This window comes from Falco naumanni, chromosome 2 (genome assembly GCF_017639655.2).
Source record: "Falco naumanni isolate bFalNau1 chromosome 2, bFalNau1.pat, whole genome shotgun sequence".
NCBI lineage: Eukaryota > Metazoa > Chordata > Aves > Falconiformes > Falconidae > Falco > Falco naumanni.
Window position 1 is genome coordinate 113,442,839 of NC_054055.1, and position 23,317 is coordinate 113,466,155.

Here is a 23,317-nt window from a genome sequence, read left to right on the forward strand (position 1 = left end):
TGGAAATACTTCCATGAAGAGAAACCAGAAAGCAATGAACTTCTAAATTTGACGGTGACTCATTTAAGCTGTTAAGTGGTAAAATAGGCAGGCAGTTTGTTAGCAGAATAGAAAGCACTGTCATAAAACTATTACTGTATTTGCCAGTTGCAGTTAACCTGCTATTGCATGGTCTTAAGTAAATGGTATATTTAAGAAAGATAATTAATGGAACCATAAATCACACTAATTGGGTTTTACCTACAAGACCGATTTGTAAAGCTTTTCTAATAAACAAGGCTTTGCTCTCCTTATGAAGCAGGTGGGGTTTTTCTGTTTGATTTCATTTTTAGCAGATACTTATCAGGGAAGGAGTTTCCCTTTTTGGGAAGCAATTCCATAGATCAGTACATGTGACATGTATCTTTTTAACATGTTAATTTATTTCTAATGCTTGTTATACTCAGTTCTGTTTAATTATTGTTGTACTCACACTCCAGGTTGTTACCATTTTTCCTGGTGATTAGAGTGGCTACACTGTAGGGTTTTTTTAAAAGCCTGTTATAATTTTTCTGGTTTGGGAATATTTTTACTGAGAAATGTGTTTAATATCAGTGTGCAACAGATGAAAGAGGGATCTCACGCCATTTTCTGAGGGCTTCAAAAGTGGAAAATCCCACAGGTGTAGATTCCAGGAGAGTAGTGATGATGTTTATCAAAACCAGAGGAATACAGAAAATTGTAGGTGACTCATAGATGTCAACTGACAAGGAGACCTTTAAAGTGACAAAATAATCTGTCATCTAGTATGAAAATAAGGTAAGCATGCTAATTTGAAGTCTTAAGAGAGCAATTATGCAATGCTGAACTCGAGGACCCTTTGTCTGAAATGTGTTCTGTAGGGCCCAGTACTGTAAAACTGTGAGCTACTTCAGCTTCCATTGATTTCAGTCAGAATTGATGGTACCGAGACCAATTGCATTTCTTTCCACAGCAAAGGGAAGACAGATTGTGGGTCAGATTTTTAGTCTTTTATTGCATTGAATAGCACCCTTCAGAAATATTTTCACTGAAATCAGTATGGAATGGGTTACTCACCATCAACTGCTGAGCAACTAGTCCTTTCCTTGCAAACCTGCAGTATAAATAATCTGAAAAAATGTCAGATGCTTTTTATGTCCTTGCGGAAATGCTTTTCTCTAGTTCTCTTGAGGGCTTTTTTTTCTTAGCTCTTTAAAACCTGCATTCACCTTATAAGCAAAGTGATACTGGTCTTTATTGTTTTTGGCAGTATAATCAAAGTATTTTCTATCTGTGCATCTGGTTATGTTCTACTCTGTGCTGGAGCATTTTGCAGCAGGCATTGTTGGTTCCTCTGCAACGAAGCAGCGGCACACCTAAGCCTGACATACCTGCACTTGATCAAAAGCTGAAGGGTTTCGTAGGATGCTGTCATCAGGGCTATGCATTTTTTCTGACTAGTAAACATTAGTATACAATAATATATATTATCATTGTGACACAGGTCATAATATTATTAACAATTCTGATTTTTAGTTCTAAGCTGTTTTAGAGAAATACTGATATATGTATTAATAATACATTTTAAGTGGTAAGGTTGAAAGATGACTGTGCCTGCTAATTAGGGTAAAGATTTTGAAATATATTCTGCTCTGGATCTTAGCAGACAACTGTGTCTTAAACAAATGTGTGGGAAGAAGAAAAGCAATCCGGAAAAAGCAGCTCTTATAGTTAGTAGCATTTTCTCCCCTTTCTCCTTCCATTGAGTCTGTCTGAAAGTGGGTGTTTTAACATACAGCCATTTCTCGTTAACATGTGTGTGTTTATTTTAGCATGATGGTGTTGTTTTTTCATCTCCCACTCTGACACAGCATGTTTCATCCGTATATGGTTTCTAGTATATGAGACATTTAAAATGGCTCAGTGAAGAAATAGATTCTTGTCACTTAAACAGTCACTCTCCAGATCTGTGGAAACTTGGTCATTTTAACTGTGTTTTAAATTCTGTATGCTTGAAGACTGACTATAAAAATTGAGAGTGATATAATGTCAAGAATTTAAAGGTACTCTGTTGTACCGGTAATAATTTATGTTAATCATGTTTTAATTTAGTCATTTTTTACATACTTGTTTTTACAAATTAAACCACTATTATGATTCTCCTTTGTTTGCATGATATGATTTTATTTTATATTTTTTTTCCACTCACCAGATGTTTTCAACACTTTGCTTCCCACTACTGTCATCCCCTCCCTTACCACTGCAACAGTCACAACCACTGTAGCCTTAACAACCAGCACAACCACATCGGCAACAGCCATCAGCACCAGAGGTACAGTATGCTTCTTTGTTATGGCCTGGAAAACACATTCTAAATAGGAAATGACAGGTTTGATTTTTAAGAAGGATAGAAATTGCTAAAGCAAGGGTTCAAACACTTCAGTTCAATATATATTTTTAATAGAACAAACCACAGGATGGTACACGTTAAGAAAGATTTCGTATGACCTTGGATATTTTCATTGCTCCAGCAGTGTTATGTGAACTTTGACAGGTTGCTTAAATTATTTGTATACATTTGCATTTATTTTTTTTAAGGTTAGTAAATTAACTTTAATGTAAAATGCAAGCACGCTATTTTTAAATAAACATGACCTTTTAAAACTGGTTATTTTGGGTGCTAATGTTAAAAACAAGATAGGCGTCTCAGCATTGGAATTACTGTTGATGCAACCTTGCTTGGTAACAGAGGCAATGCATTACATCACCTTGTTAGTCTTTTATATTTTAAGGTATTCCTGTCTTAGGGGTGTCTTTATCTTACCGGGACTAGAGTAAATGAGCTGAATTTTCTCTCTCCCCTCCCTGCCCCTCATCCTGTTGGGTTTTTGTCTGTTTACAGCTTTTGAAATGTTTCTCGTAATCCTTTGCTTTGTTATGGGCAAAATATAAGGCTTAATTTTACTGTTGTATTCAGTGACTGATCAGATAACTGTTCGATAGCAAAGATGTGTGTGTAAAGTTTTGCAGATTATCATCTTCTGAGTAGTTAGTAATCTCTCATAGTGAGTGAAATAGCAGAAGGTTCCTATGTGGTTGTTGAAGGCTTTCATTGTGCAAGGAGGTGGGAAATAATATTCACTTACCACACTGCAAGTATTCACATGATGAGATATAATTATTCCATGAAAGTTAAGACAGAGTTATGAAGTCTTCTCTTCCTGGAAGCATTGTTATGAATGAGTCAGTTGTAGTAACCTGCCTAACTTGCATGAATAAGCTGACCTAAAAGCAAGTCCATTGTATAAAGATTGTGATAGTATCAGATCACCCGACTTCTGCCATAGGGCACTGGTATTTTAATATTGTGGCCTTTGTGTAATAAGCTGTCATCACATCTGAGATTACATTTTTAAGCTTTAATATTACTTATAGTGTGAGAAAAATATTGTTGTGAAAGAGCGTTATAGTAGTCCTTTCCATCCTGAAAAAAAGGATAGACCATGAAAACAGTGCTCACAGGTCTGAGTATTTGCAAGAGGAATTTCCTGAAAAGGAACAGAATGACAGGAATGAACATGTATTTATAAAATAATCTTTTGGGGGTCAAGCAGCAGAAGCTTCCCAGCTTTCTGACGGATCAGATCCTGAAAGGAAAAAGTGCTTGGTGTGCCATGTTGGTGTTTGCTATCCTGAATGAATTCTTTTCTTCTTGTTGTGTGGTCATGACTAAAGTGTGTCACTGTTGTGATTGTACATTTAGTGTACCAATGTTATTAAGGCATTGTGTTAACTCTTTAAGTGTGGTTTAGGACCTCATTTTCCTTTACTCTGAAGTGTTTGTTTTCACCGTTTGTGTGCCTGGCATCAAGAGAAAGATCTGGAGAAGGAGAACCCTCTTCTAAGCTTCAGCTCTAATATGCATGAGAATGCACGTAATTTCATGCTACAGTAATAGAGACTGCTTTAAGAGAAAGCAAAAGAAGGAAATCTGGGTGAAGGTGATCAATCACTGTCGTGGTTTAACTTCGGCTGGCACCACCACACAGCCGCGCTTGCTCACTTCCCCTCACCCAGAGAGATGGGGAGGAAAATTGGAAAGGAATGTAAAACTCAAGGGTTGAGATAAGAACAATTTAATAGGTAAAGCAAAAGCTGCGAATGCAAGCAAAGCAGAACAAGGGATTCATTCACCACTTCCCACGGGCAGGCAGGTGTCCAGCCATGCCCAGGAGAGCAGGGTGCTAGCATGCCTAACAGTTACTTGGGAAGACAAACACCATGTCAGATGTCCCCCCCACTTTCTTCTTCTCCCAGCTTATATACTCAGCATGACATCCCATGGTATGGAATATCCCTTTGGCCAGTTCGGGTCACCTGTCCTGTCTGTGTCCCCTCCCAATTCCCCGTGCCCCCCCCAGCCCTCTCTCTGGCAGGTCCCAAGAAACCAAAAAGTCCTTGGTTTAGTATAAACATCACCCAGCAACAACTAAAAACATCGGTGTCCAGTCAACATTGTTCTTACATAAGAGACAAAACACAGCACTGTACTAACTACTAAGAAGAAAGTTAACTCTATCACAGCTGAAAACAGGACAATCACTAAAATACAAGCACTTGCTTTTCCCAGAAAAATAACTGAATGCAGCAAAATGGATGAGAAGATAAGACTACTTCAACCTTGAGGAACTGGTAGATATGGTCTCGGGCAGAAAATCTAAGAGACAAAGGAGTGTAGAAAGACTATTTCTTGAAAAGGTGGTATTTGAAGGAAAGTGGCGGTCTGTCCCATGAAGAGGGAAAATAGGACACTTGCAATAGACTAATGGAAGTGTCTATCTAACAATTTAAGAAATCAAAAATCACAAAAATGTGAAAACGAGATTACTGTAGGCATAGGTCATAGAGTATACCAATGCTGAAGAACAGGAAACCAGGCATAAAATCAGAAACAACCAGATGCAAAAGTAACTGTAACTAGCAAGGTGTGAGAAACTCATCTAAACAAAATGGTTTAGAAATCCATCAGGTGAAATACAGAAATAAAGAAATGTAGTGATCCTATTCATGAATGATTAAGACAAGGCTGAAGTAATTGGTGTTTTATCTTGCAATGTATGACAACTGGAGTGCTGTTTCTAATAGGGATGTCACCCTGAAAGATGACCACAGAGATAGATCAAAGAACAAAGACAGGAAGTCTAAATACATGCACTACGTGGAAGCTGAACGCACCAGTTTGTTTGCTTTTGCTTTCACAAAAAAGAAAAATCAGTATGACTGATGAAGAGTTATTTTCCGAGTTCAATGGGAAATTAGTAGCAAAGGCATTTAGTGGGGAAACTTTCTAAGTGTACGGGAGACAGTGACACAATGTAGCTATTGAAGTTCTACAACTTTCTTCAGCCTTAATTTCTTTAAGAATGCTTGATTGCCGTGGCAGAGGGAAATGGACAATATGCTCTCCTTAGGTCGCTTCCTCCTCTATGTTTCTTGGATCCATAAACAAATAATGTTCACAAACTTACAGTGAATGCTGTGAAGGCAGATTTCTGCCATCCTGAAATACTAGACTGAACCTTCTCTAGACTGTCAGAGCACCTACACACCAGAGATACAAACGGTATAACAACCATTTTGGAGAGGATCAGATTTTCAGTAGTATCTGTTTCTGGCCGAGCAAAAAGTACCATAAACATATCTTCCTTTGACACTTTGGCTTCTTATACTGACAAGATTTTTGACATGAAGGAGTATATAAGAACATAAAGTTGAGAAGCTATTCATGTATTTTCAACCTTTAAAACATTTTTTTTTAATTGAAAGCAACATTTCTGTCTTTCGTTCTTTATCAGATCTTGTTTGATCATGCCTTAAATAAACAGAAGTTCATCCCAGATCATCAGGAGGTCCATACTAATTAATAATATTTTTTAACTAGATTTCAAATACCTGATATAATAGTCTTGCTGGATGTATTTCACTAATTCTATTCTAAAATTATTACTTGATATTTATGAATCACCTCAGGTACATTTCAAGACATTCCTCTATTCTCCGTGACTTTTATGTAGTCCACCTTGAGGATATGTTACTCCACATCCAGTCACAGGAGATGTATTTACAGGAATGTGACACAAGATATAGAGAGCCCAGACAGTCTGTAAATCTAAGGCATTTTACACTATGATCATAGTACCTCATCATTACCATACCAAAAGCCTGAATTAATAGGAAAAAAAATATCTCCAAACCATCATCAGTTAATTCTGGAACTGGGACCCATCTCTATCTTAATTTGCGTGGCATTTAGTAAACAACATGAAAAAAAGATACTGATCCAGTTGGATGACAGCGTGATAATTCATAAACATATTGTTTAGTCAAACTGTTCACTTTCTCAAATGTATGCTTGCTTTTGTGCTCAGTCCTTTAGGAATTAATTATTCTTTTACTGGTACATTACCTACTAACTCAAAAATTCTAAACACAATTCGATGCCAGTGAAGAGTATTGCCCATTATATGTTTGTCAAGGGTATCTTAAAGCTTAATAAGCATGATGAGTAACGTACAAAAAAATGAGAATAAAATGTATGAGAAGAAACAATTCTAGAGGACTACAGAAAGGATGGTTATACTCTGTATGAGTAGTTTCCTTTCTATCAGGTTTATGTGATGTTATTTGTGAAAGCTATGCATGGATCCATGCTCGTGTTCCCTTTTGTGACTGGGAAGAGGCACAAGAGGATTGTCGATTTGCCCCCAGTAGTGAAACAAGGGATGCCTCCCTTGGAGAAAATTTTTGTTAGCATGAAATTAATTTAGATGGTTCTGTGCCAATCCTTCATAGTTGTGTAGGTGGAAAGGGAGTGTGATTAACAGTCTAGGAGAATCCACCTCGAGTGAGAACAGCTCTGTGTTCCTGGATTCACAGAGGAGAAAGGCTTGAGCACACAAATATACATAAAACCCTCCCACAGGCTGGCATTATGTTAATTAAACACACACGCACACTGATTTTTTTAAATTTAAATCCTTTTCTTGTCATGACAAAAAGTCAAAGCGGTTATAAAACTTGGAAACTTTGACTTACTATTGAAGATTGAAATCTCACAACCATTACCCAGATAGGTAAAAAAATAACATTGCAAGAACATCCCAAACTCAAAGGATAGATCCATTCCATTTGATTGCACCTATCAGGTTGATTCAGTCTCAGCTGACTCACTTGTCTAATGTCTGTGCCAGAATATTCAAAGCTTTATATAGCAACGCCTAAAAACATCTCCAAAAGTCATTGCATATAGCAGAGACATGATGCTGCTCCCAGGCAGCTGCACTTTGAAGTTCAAGGGTTTATTTAATAGTCACGGTGACCAAAAAGCCAATGTACACATTTATATATGAATGAATGAAATCCCTGCTTTATTATAATCTAGTTTTCTTTTATTGTTTTTGGCTCTGGTATAAAAGAAAGGTTTCTTAAAGGAGATCTGTGAAGCTAAATTTAGAAGAACAGTTTACAATGGATTAAGGAAGGGTTTGAGGATCTGATTATTTTGACAACTATTGCCAATGTAATTTAAGTGCATTTCTATTTAATAGCATAAATTTCAACCATCTTAGCTAAAATGCTATGTTACTTTCTTTATCTCCCATTTTTATCTTGATCAGGGGTGTGTGTGGAGAAAAAAATAGAATACCTGTTTCATTATAGGCAGTTTAAATGCAGAAACAACTTGGATAGTACTTGTAGTCCTCAGGTTTTTTCATATAAAAAAATTGTTAAGCATTACCAGTTCTTGTTATTTCATTTTTCTTACACATAATCTGATTGATATAACTTGGAACTTTGAGATATTGACAGAGAAAGAATCAATAAAGCAAGGAAAAGGTGCAGAATATGTGGGGGACAAGGAAGATGAGGGTAGACGTATTTTAAATATAGTTGCGTATGCTTACTTGCATTCAGCTCTGCTAATAAAAAAATGACCGTTGTCTAATGTTATAATCAATTTTGTATGGCAGCATGCTAAAAGCTAGTTGTTTTATATACTACTTCTTAGCTGTAAAAGTAACATAAAATCTAATTTGTGTCTGGTTTTACTCAATCCATGTAAGAAAATTACAACTTTTGGGGTTTTATTTCTTCTTTCTTATCTTCCCTTCTCTTATAATGATCTCCTACTGGTTTATCCAACTTCTAGATTTCCCAGGAGACCAAATAATTTGAGGTTCAAACCAACAGTTCTTCAAATTATTTTTTTCCCACCTGACATTCAAGTAAGCCTTTAGCACCCATCTTGCAAGAACTGCCATATCTTGATTTTACAGTTACTTCTTTCATTAGCTTTGCTTTTCATTCTGCTTGTTTCCTGGCTGTTTAGAAGGTGTGCTAATAAATCATGTTAAACTTAAGTTAGACCATGACAAAATCCCAAACCTATTTTACAAGCTTCTTTTTGTTAGTCTTGAAACCTCCAGGGCTGTCTGGTCAAAGCTATCTGTTACCCAGGTGAAACATCCACAAGCTACAGCTGAGCAATAGCTGGGAAACCTTCCCTAGCCAACATGTGCAGCCAGCTGGGAAGCCGGGAATAGAAAGTGGCCTTCCATTCCTTGGCACTTGTATGGGCTAAATAGAGATGACCAGGAAGAGAAATGGTGCCCAGTTTCCCAAGGTCCTCTACTAGCTAACAGGTGCAGAGGGTTGATGCAGGAGTCTAGCATTGTCTGCCTTCTTTTCCTTGTGCTCTCAGCTCCCAAGGGCTCTGACATTGGAAGAAAAACTCCGCAGCTGTGTTGATGTATGGCCTCGGCTCATTGGCAGGCAGGTGGCTCCTTGGGCCCAATCCTAGGTGTCTGTGCAAGCAGGACAAACTCAAACCAAAGAGCCAAAGTACCCAGAGAGCAGACAGTAAGATGGCAAGATTTGAAAGTTACTGTTTTAGGATCAAACAGTTGATTTTTTTTATATCAAAATATACCTGTTGCAGTGTGATTAAAATATGATGTTTATGGAAATATAAGGAAATTAGAACCCAGAGTTTAAAAAACAAAAGTATTAGGCAGTTCTGTGCTCCTCTCTTCTCCTGTGATACCTTCAGGATGCACAAGAATGATGCCATGCACAGGGGAATCCAGAATACTTTTGCCCAACATGAACAAGGAAGGTGAATTTTATAAGTTCTGTCTGTTTTCTTGTAGATTCCTCAGTGTTTCTTGTGACTCCTTCAGTATATACAGCTAATTTGGTTTCACTTGCTGTTTAAGATGCATCACTCCTGCTAATTTCTAGAGTTTCTGGAAAGAGAGAAAACCAGTAGCATTAAAACAGATTAAAAACACCCAAACCCTTTGATGTTAAAGTCTGTTTTGCCAGCTTTTTCTTGAGAAATTATTCTTCTAATGTGTACCTGCCCAATCCTCATGTGTCTGTGCCATCTCTGGCTCCTTATGTGTTGAACAGAAGATCTACAAGTGTATTTTCAAGAGACTTAGTAGTCCGTGGTGTCTATTTGAGGGGAAACAGAGTATTTATTCCTTTCCCTAAGCAACATTTAATTAGGGTTTCATTCCACTAGTCGGGCTTGGTGGTACAATTAATGCTGCAAATTCTCAAAGCTCACAAAATTAAGATCAATAGGAGACCATAGCATCTGTTCTAACTCAAAAAACCCTTTGTTTTTTAGGTCTGATAGATACATAACCAGGAAAAGCCTTCTTATAATATCATGAAAATGGCTTTTGAGAATATTAATGCAGTGGATCATGTACACAGAATTGATAGATACAAAAAATTTAAAATTAGGAGTCCTCAGTTGTTTCTCTTATGCCTTAACCTCATGGTATAAGGTATCTCCCCATAGCAACCAAACAAAAAAACAAAAAAAACCCAAAAACAAACCAATCAAACAAACAAAAAAAAAACAAAACAAAAAACCAACCACAAACACACCAAAAATCCAGACTCAAGTAATTTCTTACTTTACTGTCTAGAATCCTACAGATTTCTAACTATGTTCACAGAGAATTAGAATCATGACAAAAAGTATATGCTCACATATCACATGCTATGATATCACATGCGTGATGATCATAGGCCAGAAAATGCTAGCTGCAAGCAAGAGGTTGTACATAGTGTGAAAATAGTCTATGGTTATTTTTTTTTTTTAATTAAAGCTAGGAATTTTGGATATTGTTGCATCCACAGAAGGTATCTACCTGTGGCTCAGAGGAAATAGGACAACAGGGCAGTAAATAGCATTGGATTGTGGTTATGAAAGGAAGTACTTTTTCATGCAGTGTGAAACTAAATATGAAACTGTTTATCACTACATGCTAAAAAATTGGAAATATTCTGATATTTATATTGTGAGCAGACAAAACTGAAAACTGAACATTTCTGTGTGGAATCCCCAGTTCTCAAATACTGTTAAAAGGATCTTCATAGTTGTAATGTCAGTCCAAGAGTAATCGTCAAGTCAGCAGGCGTAGCACTGAAGCAGTCTAGCCACAAAAATTCTGGCAACATGACCCACATCATGCTACTTACCTCGATTGCCATGATACACACTTTTGGGCTTTTCAATTTTTATCTTTTACAAGCTAAAGGAAAGAAATATGCCGTTTAGAAAATTGTCGTTTTCTCCACTTAACAGCTGTTATGATGCAAGATGAAGACTGTCGTCATTATTGTGTGTTATTTGGTCATATTATTCGTGAAATGAGGCTGTTGCATTCTGGAACAAATAAAGATAGATTTCATACTCTGGACAGTTTGCCATGTAAATGAACATCATAAACGAGACATAGATTACAACACAGGCATGCTGAATACATGAAAGGAATGGAAATATCATAATATCATATATTAGGAACCTGCTTTTTGTGTCTGGAACAAATATTTCTAGTGCTAACAAATCCATCCAGCTGTCAGCTTGCAGTAATGAAGTATGCAACTTAAAAAGTACACAATGATTTCCAGCCTTGATGGATTATCACTTAACCCAAAATGCAACGCTGTACAGATAAGTATCACAAATGGTTGATGGTCTGATAAAGATTCCATTATATAGCTGAGCTCCGGAGAGGCTTCAGCAATGCGTCAGGATTTCAAACATTCCTAAACCTGAGCTCTAATCACACTGGGGGGGGGGGGGGGGGGGGGGGGGCGTTCTACTGCGTATGAATTATGCAGTCTAACAGTCTCTATTGTAAGCTAGCAGTACAAGAGATTTTCCAGCTTAAGAGTCCCTTCTGCTGGAAGCGTGCTTACTGCTTGCAAAGAAAGTCCTTTGCTCTGAATTTATCCTGAGACTTCCCCTCAGGTGCTACAGATTGTAGGGTCTTAGTACTCCTTCTGCCCAGCCTCCACACGTAACTAGCAGGGAAGCACAGGCCTTTCAAAACAGCGCGTGGGAAGGACTGAAGTCATCAGTATCACCACCTCTATGTCACGTGTAACACCAAAGTCAGTGTGCGCCGAAGCCTGTAACCATGCTGACCATTTTCGTCTGACCTCAGGCATAACGTTTCCTACATTTTATTAATATATAGTCATTTTCAACATGCAGATGTGAACAAGACATGAAACCTATATTTTTATACTGTCTTCATACTAAATGAATACTCCAGTCATGCTTAATAATCTTGTGACTTTCAAAATAATAATTCAAAAAAATTAACTATTCATACCTGCTGCTTTGAAAGCCAGAATTTGACTGATTTCAAGACACTTTGGGGATCAAGTATTTACAGTTCTACGAGTGGTTTGGCTTGCAAATTGTTTACGTGAGTTTATCCCATCTAGCTGACAGGTAGTTTTGAGGTTTAGATGAATGTGGATTTTCCAGTCCAAAGAGAGACAGACTATTTTTCGTGTGTCACTGTTTAGTGCAGTCTCTGTTGCCTGCACATATGTGAAGAATTTCCTCTATAGAACAGGCTGTAATATCCTTTCTTCTATGTAATACCTTACATATACATAAGCTCATTAACTGTCGGTGGGAGTCTATGTAGTTTAGTATGTTATTCATAGATAAAATCTGTGATCTGCTAAGTCCAGAGGGACCCATTGGGTCAGTTAGCCTAAATTCTTGCATAGATTCCACTGTCATAGATTTATAGTGAAGAACAGAAACCTTTTTATTAAAGAGCATTCACTGGAACAGAAGTAGACTTAATTTAGGAAGGAAATAACTAAGGAAATGGAAAATCCACAACTTCCTTTGGTGTTTCTCCTTGACAATTAACTATCCACTTTGTTACAGACTTGAGCCTTGCTTTTCAGTTAAATTTCTCTGTGGTTAAGCTATACATTGGTTCTTGTTAAACCTTTCTCCAGTAAAAAGGCTTTTCATTCTGTACATATTTTCTTCTCAAAAGCGAACATTTATTGTAAAGAAGATGGTAAATATGCTTCAAAATGTATTGTTGGACTGTATTTGAAATAATTGAATATATGGTCTTAAGGATCTTATTAAGACTTTTGGTTGAATTATTTATTTTAAAGATGTTGTCAAGCAGATCTTCAATGGTGAGTTTTAAGGGAAATGCATTTCTTATAACAAGGAGAAAGATTAGGCACATAGTTCCTGTTAAATATGTTTCATTGTTGCTGTATTTATATCAAATCACAAGGCTAATGTAGTTTTATTTTATTTAGGGAGGTATTTATGGCATTTAAAGATAGTACCAGCAAAGTCCAAGATCTTTTTTTCTCACAGTACTGCATAAGGCGGTTTTTATTAAGTTCTTTGCTGTCAGGATACTGATGAAAGGCTTCATTGCTAAAAGCAAAAGTATACAACTAAGTATCGTTAGAGTTAATCACAGGACAACTAAAGCAACTATTCCAGTGCCATGTGGGGTGTTAAAAAAAGACTGAAATGATTCCAACAAGGTCTACGAGTGAGGAAAGGAAAGAAAATGAGAGGAAAAAATGCTTATAGTTTCAAATTTATTGCTAACACCTTTAATAAAAAATGCACGTCTTTCTCACTAACCAGTGAACTAAAGTCATCAACTGTGCCTTTGAAGCTGAAAAGATTACTCTCTCTGCCCTTGGTTTCTCTGACACTCCACTTGAAACACAGTTAATAACTTCCAGTGTAAGCCTCACAAAATACAGAATTGATACTAATTATATTAAGTTTTTTCGATGAAAGATGACCTTGGTAAAACTCGAAGCTACAGCATTCCCCAGAACAATAAAATAAAAGCAAAATCTACAAAGAGTGACTTTGGACATGATTTAATCTGACCTATTAATTTTTGCATGTGAGGTTATTCAGGCAGTGAATACAAAAAAGGGTATTCTTAAAGTAATATTTTAGCATTTTCTGAAGGATTGAAATCAATTGCCTAGCCATCCCCTTTTTTTGCCGCATTAGTGATTCGGGGTGTCTGTTCTGTGTTGACTTCAGAGACTGAGCCATGGAGAAAACTGGGTGCTGTGGTACTGGGAGAGGCTGGCTTGTGTGCACACATCGTGTGCCTGCCGGAACGCTGAAGGTGCCTGGCCTGCTGTGGTGGTGGTGCGTGTCTTGACATCACTGTGCTTCTGACAGTGGGATTAAAATGTGTTTCCATGTTGCAGCTAAGACTAGAAATACAAAGAAAGCGCTGCTGTAGTTCTATTTCTTTAAACCAAAAATCTTTAAAGGCTAATATTTTCCTGCAGTGTGGCCATCACATTGGGTGCAGAAAAGCCGAGTCAACAAAGCTGAAGTGAAAAAAGGCAAAAAAAACCCCAAACCCAATGTTTTAAAAGATTAACTTTAAAGACACCTTAGAGGAAAGAAGCAGAAGAGAAGTCTCATTTGAAGTGTACAGTGTCGTAAATGGCTGTACCTAATCACAGCCCAGTTCAGTTTTTTCGTTGTAAAAATTGAGAAAGCGAGAGAATTACAAACTCATCTACTCTGAGAAATACAGGGTGGAAAACTGTATTCAGTAACACTTGACTCACTGTTTGGCTGAGTATAAAAGAATGAACAGGAAAGCACAAATGGAAGTGACTGAAAAAATGAAATTCAGAACCAACACAAGGAAGTACTTCTCTCTCAAAGAGAAATACAATTTTTCAATAGCCTACTGAGCCAAGTTTGGAATTGGAGGCATTGGGGTCATTAAAGAAGAAGGGAGATACTATTCTGGAGGAACTGTGTTAACCAAGATGACTTGCAATGGGCTGAATGGCCTTTTCCTTTTCCCCAAATTTATGTTCTTTTTGAAAAACTTTGATTACAAGTCATCCTGCTGTGATTTAGATAGCATGAATTTGAAAAGAATGTATCAAATCCTTTTCAGTCAAGATGCTTGGGTTTCCTTCCAGCCTGAATTCTTGCAAGCCTGTAATAGAAAACCATCAGTCAAGGGGAAGAAGTATCAGTAGTAGCAATTTACGTTAATATACAATTTCCTTTTCCAGCATAAAGGGTAAGAGACAAGGATCCTGGGCAACAAAGGCCACAATATAAATCTTTATGGGAATATGTTATGGGTAGTCAAAAAAAAAAAAGGTAAAAATCCCCAAGTCTGACAAACCCCTAAGATTGTCATTTTAAGGAGGCCATTTATTTATTTTATATACATCTTTTCTCATGGCTAACAAGTCTCTACTGTACACACATCAGGTCATGAATTCAGCACCCTGCAGGGAAGAGACAACTTTCATTTTAAGGAATCCAGAGTGCCCCATCCATTTTTAGCATTAACTTTGGACTAGGTGCCTGGACGTACTTGACAGAAGCTAGCTTTAATGACTATAATAATTCATTAGAAAATGGGAATATCATAGAAGGTTAATATGTAAAGCCTTTCCCTTTTTATTTTTTTTTAATGTAGTTTTGAATACAGACCTAACAAACATTTTTAGTGTTTAGGTTTAAGTTTGACTCAATTACTGACTCCAGTGCAGGAATCCGCTCTGTTCCTGGTCTGAATTGGATTCTTGGGCACACATTATGATGCTCTGGCACAATTACTGCCATCAATCCTGAACTTGTTTATCCCCTTCAATGCAGTTTTGTTAGTGTGAGTGCTGGGTTGCAATTGTACATGGCTATCCATGTCAGAATGTCTGTCTGGTTTTGGTCGTCGTCCCCCCCGCCCCCCAACACAACACACACACACACACACACACCCCCGTAGATAAGCTGTGTGTTTTAAAAAACAATAGCAGCCCTGGGTTATTTAAGTTTTTAAAGGATGCTTAATTCCAGAGCCCTATCCCTCCAGTTCATCTCAGAAGCATCTGTTCCCAGTATTTCTGGAGTTAGTAATGCTAAGAAGAAATCAGTCTTTTATTACAATCAGGTTGGCTCTTCTCCACCACAAGACCTTGTGCCAAGTAATTTGAGTCGTTTTATAGAATCCCAGTCCCTATGGGACTTTTCTGTTGTTATTATTATCATAAGTCCCTGTATTGTAGCATGACCATTGGGGAGTGTGCTAATTGTTTTTCTGTGATTGAAATGTCCACTTTTTTATTTCATGGTGCTTTTGAGTAGTATCCACTAATTCTTACCAAATCGTTTTTGTGGGAGAAGTTACTGCAAATTCCTACTATGACATTCAGATTTTGGTTTCTATTTCCCATGCAGAATTTGCTTCTCTATATTTATTATAAAATACGAGTGAACTGTAGGAATTTTACATAATTCTAAATTCTTCTCAACCAAATAAACATTCAGGGGACTAATTCGCACACGAGAGAAATTCACATTAGTCTGTGGTTGCATTCAGCACAATAATAAAGAAAATGGGTTGTATGCAGTGCGAAACATCTTGCTCTTGGTATATTTGTGGTGTGATGGAGAATTTCAGAACATCAGAAAAGTTCAAAGGAAGGAAACTTTTTCTTCTGTTTTTATAGGCAATACTTGCATGCACTTGTATATAATAACTGAATAAATAATGTTCATAATAAGAACAACACATGGGTCTGTCTAAAATACATTTTCTAGTGTGTCTTTTATTAAAAAAGTGATGAACTGTAAAGCTGTGTTCTGAAGACAACACAATGATCAGATTCTAGGGCTTTGGATGTTAATGCCGCTCAAATAATTTCAGTTTGTTGGTTTTTCTTTAATTCTTATTACTGATGAAAATATATCTGAGATGTCTTGCGTTACAGTCTACTAACCCTGTTTATACTGTCCCAGTTTCTAGTCAGTCTGAACAACTTTCAAAATCTTAACGTATTAAAACATTTTGTGAAGAATTCTCTGAATCTATGGTGGATGCATGCCAGCATTTGAGCTTAGTTCTGTATTCACATGCAAGCCTGAATAATTTTTTTTTAATCTCAATATAAATGAAAATTAAACATGCTTAACAGCTAGCATGTGCTTTAAACAGGGATCATATACAACACTGTCTTCATTCCCTTGGGGATCATCTGATTAGGGGTTTGTAGGAATGGACATATCTCAAACTGTTCTCTCTCTTGACTTGATGGCTACAGAATGCTGCTGCTAATTCTCCATGGTTTCACAAACTTCAGGGGAGAACCTGGAGTAAAATTTTAATGAATGTTAAAATCACAAGTGTCTAAAATTGAATGGGTCTGTCATTGGCCAAACAAATGGTTGAGAAAGGCGATAGGAGAAACAGAGATGGAGAAATGAAAGAAAATGAGTGGTTTCATATTCATTAAAATTTTCTGTGCATAGTGACCTCTCCAAGTTCCGTATTGTCCATTTCAGCCTTGTATTTCTCTATCACACTTTTTGTTATTATCACATGCCTTTTATTTATATCCCTTTTATTATTGATTACCTGATTTTTAAAAGGAAATAGCTTACCTGAGGAAGTATTTTGGATATGCCTATATTTAAACAGTTCTATTCAGTCAGTGTCTTAGATTTGGAATTAATTCATCATCAGTGGCTAAGGACTCTGTGTTTGTCTGGTTTGGAGAAAGGGGGGCTGAAGGATGGTCTCCTTGCTTCCTGAAGCAATTGCTTTCCTGACACAGCTTCCTGAGGAGGGGAAGTGGACAAGGAGGTGGGGACGTCTTCTCCCTGGGATCCAGTGATAGGACTCATGGGAATGGTTCAAAGGTGCTCCAGAACAGCTTTGAATGTTAGAAAACATTTCTTTGCTGAAAGGGTGATCAAACACTGCAACAAGCTTCCTGAAGAGTGAGGGGGTTGATAGCCCATCTCTGTCTCTGTTTAAAAGGATTTGGACAATGCTTTTAATAGAATGCTTTAACTATTTGGCAGCCCTGAAGCAGTCAGGCAGTTGGACTAGATGATCCTTGTAGGTCCCTTCCACCTTGACTATTATGTTCTGTTCTGTCTGTTCTACTCCTATTCTATTCTATTCTATTCTATTCTATTCTATTCTATTCTATTCTATTCTATTCTATTCTATTCTATTCATCCTTAAGATTTATATCACGGTGGTCACAGCAGATATGTGATGTTGCACTAGAAATCACAAACCTCTACTTGAGATAGGTTCCTGAAAAGAATTAAGTTTTAAATTTAATATCACACATGACAATTCAGGTCATCTTTACTTCCAATAAACTATAATCAAGGGATCTGAGCTATTTAAGAATGTAATATAATTAAAAAAGAAGACAAACAAACATTATAAGTGTTACCATTGTAGGTTTCCCCATATGTTGCTGGATTCCTTCAATACATGGCTATTTAATGCTTCAAAGAGCTATTTTAATTCTCTTTGTAAAGGTTAGAAGATGATCATTTATGCTATGTTCAAAAGACTAATGTGGGAAAAGTACAGCTATTTTAGCCATACTGCAATATTAACAGTATGCTACAAGGAAGTCTTCTGGAAAGGGGAGGAATGAAAATGGCAGTCAAATGTCCTCAGAGTTAGTCTTAGTCAGCTGAAAGTTCCAAAAATCAGCTTTATTAGTCATGAACATCAACTAAAACCTAACTTCTAGCTTCAGATCTTGGTCAAAAAAAACTGTGGATGTTTTATTTCTTAGTGAGTGCACTAAGTGTGTTGGGATTTTTCGACATGATTATCGTGAAAGTGGACAAATTTTCTGTCAAAAAAGCCTGTTCTTTATTTAGTTTTAATTAATTAACCATTGTCAGTAAATTTATTCTTTCCATCAACATCTTATATTTTAAAATCTGTTTTACCCTCTGCTATTTCATTAGCATTAATTACTGTCTTTGCATTGCCTGTATCTTAGTGAAATAACAATACAGATAAAACCATAGAAGTGCAGCACTGAAAAAAATATTTTTTTAACATTGTGGCGATGAGTGCCATAAAATACATGATGACCACTAACAGTTGCAGGAAAGTGAACTAATTCTGACTGCATCCCAGTGCTACTCTTTCAGCAATCAAAACTAAAATGATGTATCAGCAGCAGAGCTGTGCTGCATTGGAAGCACTACTTACATACATAGTAGGGCAAAAGTATTAGAAAGAATGGGGCCTGCAATCTAGCAGTGTGTTACTCAGTCTAAACTTTATAATGTCATCTTTTTGTCAAGGCCTGTACTGAAACCTTAAGAATTTTTCATCAGTTTTATGTAACATTAAACATACACGTTAATTGAGTTAGTTTGCAACTACATAATCACGCAGTATGTTGTTAACATCAGCACTTATCAAAGTGCTTTCCTATGATCTGTGATTTTTTTACCTTCTTGACGTCTTGACATCTTATCAAATGTCATTAATCAGGCTGTAGATACCAGCCCAATCCTGGAAAAGCTTACCTGCACACTTTGTGTGTTATGGGCAATCCAATGGGAATCAGGGAATCATAGAACCATAGTATCACAGAATCATTTGGGTTGGAAAAGACATTTGAGATCATCAAGTCTGACCACTAACCCAGCACTGCCAAGTTAACTGCTAAACCGTGTCCCTAAGCACCACATCTACGTGGTTTTTAGACACCTCCAGGGATGGTGATTCCACCTCCTCCCTGGGCAGCCTGTTCCGGTGCTTCACCACCCTTTCGCTGAAGGAATGTTTCCCAATACCCAATCTAAACCTCCCCTGGCGTAACTTGAGTCTGTTTCCTCTTGTCATGTCCCTTGTTACCTGGGAGAAGAGACCGACCCCCCCTGCCTACAGCCCCTGTCAGGCAGCTGCAGAGAGCGATAAGGTCCCCCCTGAGCCTGCTCCCCTCCAGGCTGAGCACCCCCAGCTCCCTCAGCTGCTCCTCATCAGCCTTGTGCTCCAGACCCCTCCCCAGCTCCGTTGCCCGTCTCTGGACACGCTCCAGCACCTCAACGTGCCTCCTGCAGTGAGGGGCCCAAAGCTGAACACAGGATCCCAGGTGCCGCCTCACCAGTGCCCAGCACAGGGGGACGGTCCCTGCCCTGGTCCCGCTGGCCACACTGTTTCTGATACCAGCCAGGATGCTGTTGGCCGCCTTGGCCACCTGGGCACATGCTGGCTCCTGCCCAGCCGCCAGCCAGCACCCCCAGGCCCTTTCCCACCAGGCAGCTTCCCAGCCGCTCTGCCCCAGCCTGCAGCACTGGTGGGGTGGTTGTGACCCAAGGGCAGGACCCGGCACTGAGCCTTGTTGAGCCTCATCCACTTGGCCTTGGCCCATCGGTCCAGCCTGTCCAGATCCCTCTGCAGAGCCTCCTGCCATCAAGGAGATCAGCACTCCACTGCCAAACTTGGTGTTGTCTGCAAACTGACTGAGGGTGCATTCCATCCCCTTGTCCAGATCATCAATAAAGATATTTGACTGGCCCCAGTGCTGAGCCCTGGGGACACCACTTGTGACCGGCCGCCAGCTGGATGTAACTCCATTCTCCACCACTCTTTGGGCTCGGCTGTCCAGCCAGCTTTTAACCCAGCATAGAGTACACCCATCCAAGCTAAGGGCAGCCAGGTTCTCCAGGAGAATGCTGTGAGCAGCAGTGTCAGAGGCTTTACTAAGGTCCAGGTAGACAACATCCACAGCCTTTCCCTCACCCACTGGATGGGTCATCTAAGAAGATCAGGTTCATCAAGCAGGACCTGCCTTTCATAACCCCATGCTGGCTGGGCCTGATCCCCTGGTTGTCCTGCATGTGCTGCTTGATGGCGCTCAGGATCATCTGCTCCATAACCTTCCCTGGCACCGAGGTCAGGCTGACAGGCCTGTAGTTCCCCAGATTCTCCTTCCTGCCCTTCTTGTAGGTGGGCATCACACTGGCTAACCTCCGGTCTGCTGGGACCTCCCCAGTTAGCCAGGGCTGTTGATAAATGATGGAGAGGGAAGCTGTATCTTTTTTTTAAGTGAAATGCATGTCTTTCTGAGATTAGGACCAATTTTAACATTAGGCCCAAACCCCATTCTTTGAGCTTTATTTAAGAAAATTTATGTGGAAGGTTGTGTAACAGGCACTGTGACATAATCATGCCCAAATATTCCATTAATTTGATTTTTTTCTCCACTTATTCATTTCATACTGAGACAAGTAGAACAAAAAGAAGTTCTTGGTTTGTTCTTTTTTCTTGCCGCTCAGTCTGTTATTATAGATAAATAATTTTCATGATAAAGTTCAAGCATTTATATTGTTATGCACTTACCAAGCATTTACTCTATTTGCTTATTTTGTGTAACACTTCACAACTTTGATAAGGTGTGAATATTAAGATAAGACCCAATTTCTGTCTGAAGTGTCCACAGAACCTGCTTCAAAGAAAGAAAAAGTAACAGGACTTCACATTTTTACTTCTTTTCAAAATGTATATCTGAACATCTGTAGTACCATAGTAGATAATGCTAAATATTACTGCTGCTAGACAGCAATAGTATAACTATATTTTTATGACAGAAATTTAAAACAAATTAAAACTATGCACTCATATGCTGTAAAATCCCCATTCCCATTTCACAGACCTTTTACATAGTGAGAGTATTTAGCAAAACTACATGATTACTTTGCAATTCACAAACCCTTTGAAATCTCTTTTATGATAAAATTGTGAGAGTTTTATATTTTTCAGTGTCGGAGTATTTATAATAGTCTACAAGTGATTATGCATATTTTTCCTTCACATAATAAGGGAATAATCCCACACTACCCCTCCTGCCAAGTAGTGCTATTTTCACAAGCCACATGTAAAATAACTTGAGATATTTCAAGACTGTGAATAGTACAAAAGTCTTTCATTTGTTATCTGAAGTGGTATTAATTATTTCACTGTCAAGGAACAAGTCATAGGGCCCTACTGTGTCATTGACACAGTCGTTTGACCCCACAGTGCTCTTGCTTTTTGCTGGGGAGGGAAAGGGTGACTGCCAAGCAGAGAGAGGAGGAGGAAGAGCTGGATTGCTCTGAGCAGGGAAAGGCTGCTAAGCAAAAAGACGTGACCATTATGGGCATGCGACATGTAACTGAGACAGTTTGTGGAACCACAATGCACAGTTGCAGAAGCAATCTAATGAAAATATTAGAAGTGATGACTGCAAGTGATGCATTGGTTCTAGAAAACCGATTCAACTGTACACATCTGAACAGCGAATGTGAGGTCTGCATGAGCTGCTGATAATACTCTGTGAAGAGATGCCAGATCAGTGCAGCGAGTTCTTTGAAAACAAGTCAGGATTCTGTGACGATACAGAAAGGGAGCTAAAATGGTAGCACCAGCAGGAGAGGAGTAGAAACTCAAACAGAAATAATTGTGTGTCATTGCATAAAACTATGGTTTATGCACCTTAAATAGTGCACCTTATGGTATGTCTTACATGCTTAATACTACATCTCTGCATTGGAAATTCTGCATGAATTTCTGGTTATCTGGAATCAAAAAGATATAGAAATGAGGAAAATATGTGAGAAGGATGGTTGGTGTTTGAAAATGGTGTCTGAGCTAAGAGAGATTGAACAGACTAGCACTATCCAGCTTGGAAAAGAGATAGCTGGAGAGAGAGGTAGTAGCAGTTGAATTAAATTAGGAATTACACACAAAAAAAAGTGAATTATGTGAATACAGTCACCGATGCAGAAAGTTTCTAGACTCTGGAGTCAGAAAATGGGGAGTGAACAAGGGGAACTTTAGGTATTCCATTTTTCATATGGTTGCAAACAAATTTAAGACTGGATGGTGGTGTTTTCCAATCTAGTACAGCCATTCCTATGTTGTGAGATCTTTTTTTCACAGGAAAAGAATTGTAAATCTTATACTGCTCATCATTTAAATGAATAAAAACGCACCAACCTCAAGACATAGCTTTAATTATTATTAAACATAATAGAATTAAATCAAAATGGGTCTTTATAACTGTTAGACTATTGGCTAAGATAACTGTAGACTACAAGGCTATTTTTGTTGCAATGGTAAGAAAAGTAAATTTGAGTATGTTAATCTAATAACCACAGATAAAAATACCAAAAATTGCAAGATGGCTAAATCACAACTGCAATAAACCTCTACCTTAATCCAATGTAGTTAAACTAAATCTTCTAGCAGTATAATATCCTGTTAAAAGCTTACTGATGTACAAACCATGTAAATATGCTGCTATCCATATCAGAGTTAATTTACCACAGCAAATATAGATAAAACATTTGGTACAGTTCTTATGAAATCTCAATAAGTTGGTGACCATTACACAAATCTAAATTTCAGTGTAGTACCAATGAGGGCAGATTTATATGAGCATGAATTACATTGTGAATAATTTATACATATGCATAATCTTTTCCGCCAAAAATCCCCACGTCTCTATATTCAGAAGTTACGAAATCCATGAATGAAGCCATAAAAATAGGGATCTTATAGAGTGGGTTAAAGAAAATAATTGAATATGATGGGATTTTGTGTTTAGTTTTGATTTTTTGGCTTTTTTTTCCTTTGAGAAAAGAGCTATGTAATTAGAAACTTTTCATTGGCCTTTTTTCTTCTGGTGATATGCATAAAATTCAGGCTGGTTTTCATGTTCATGAGCACTCCTAGGAAGATCATGCAGCAAAGGTGATGCTGTTCACACCTGAGGTGCATCAACAGAGCTCTCACAGCTTATAGTCTTGAAAGAGTAAGCACTGGGAGATGGCACCCAACTGAAGCTGTGTTCTGGTTCTTTCCACAGACAGCGAGGAGAGGCATGCTGCTGTCTAGGTCTCAAGCTGTGTCCCTGCTGTAGACCAGCAGTGAAGCTGCTGCGGTTCTTGACACTTAACTAGCATGCCCTTTTCAATTTCTGCTTTTACTGAAGTGCTGGATGTGAAACTCTAGCTGCTAAGAGGATACATAACTTGGTCAGTCTATCCTCTTCCCTCTGATACATAGGCAGGTGAAAGCACGGTTGATGCACATCCAGTTATAAATCAGAAACAGTGACTTTTAGCTCTGAA

General features: G+C 38.1%; 1 protein-coding gene across 3 annotated transcripts in view; it reads left to right on the forward strand.

Moving 5' to 3' along the window:
* The window catches only part of CADM2 (cell adhesion molecule 2), a 670,184-nt gene that overhangs the window by 615,932 nt on the left and 30,935 nt on the right, over nt 1-23,317 (forward strand). For 2 of the 3 annotated variants that reach the window (XM_040582919.1, XM_040582920.1), the window contains one exon: nt 2,213-2,332. The exons of the other annotated variant lie outside the window; for it this stretch is intronic. In XM_040582919.1, coding sequence (XP_040438853.1) covers nt 2,213-2,332 — 120 coding nt within the window. The remainder of the gene's footprint in view (nt 1-2,212; nt 2,333-23,317) is intronic. 3 annotated transcript variants of the gene reach the window in all.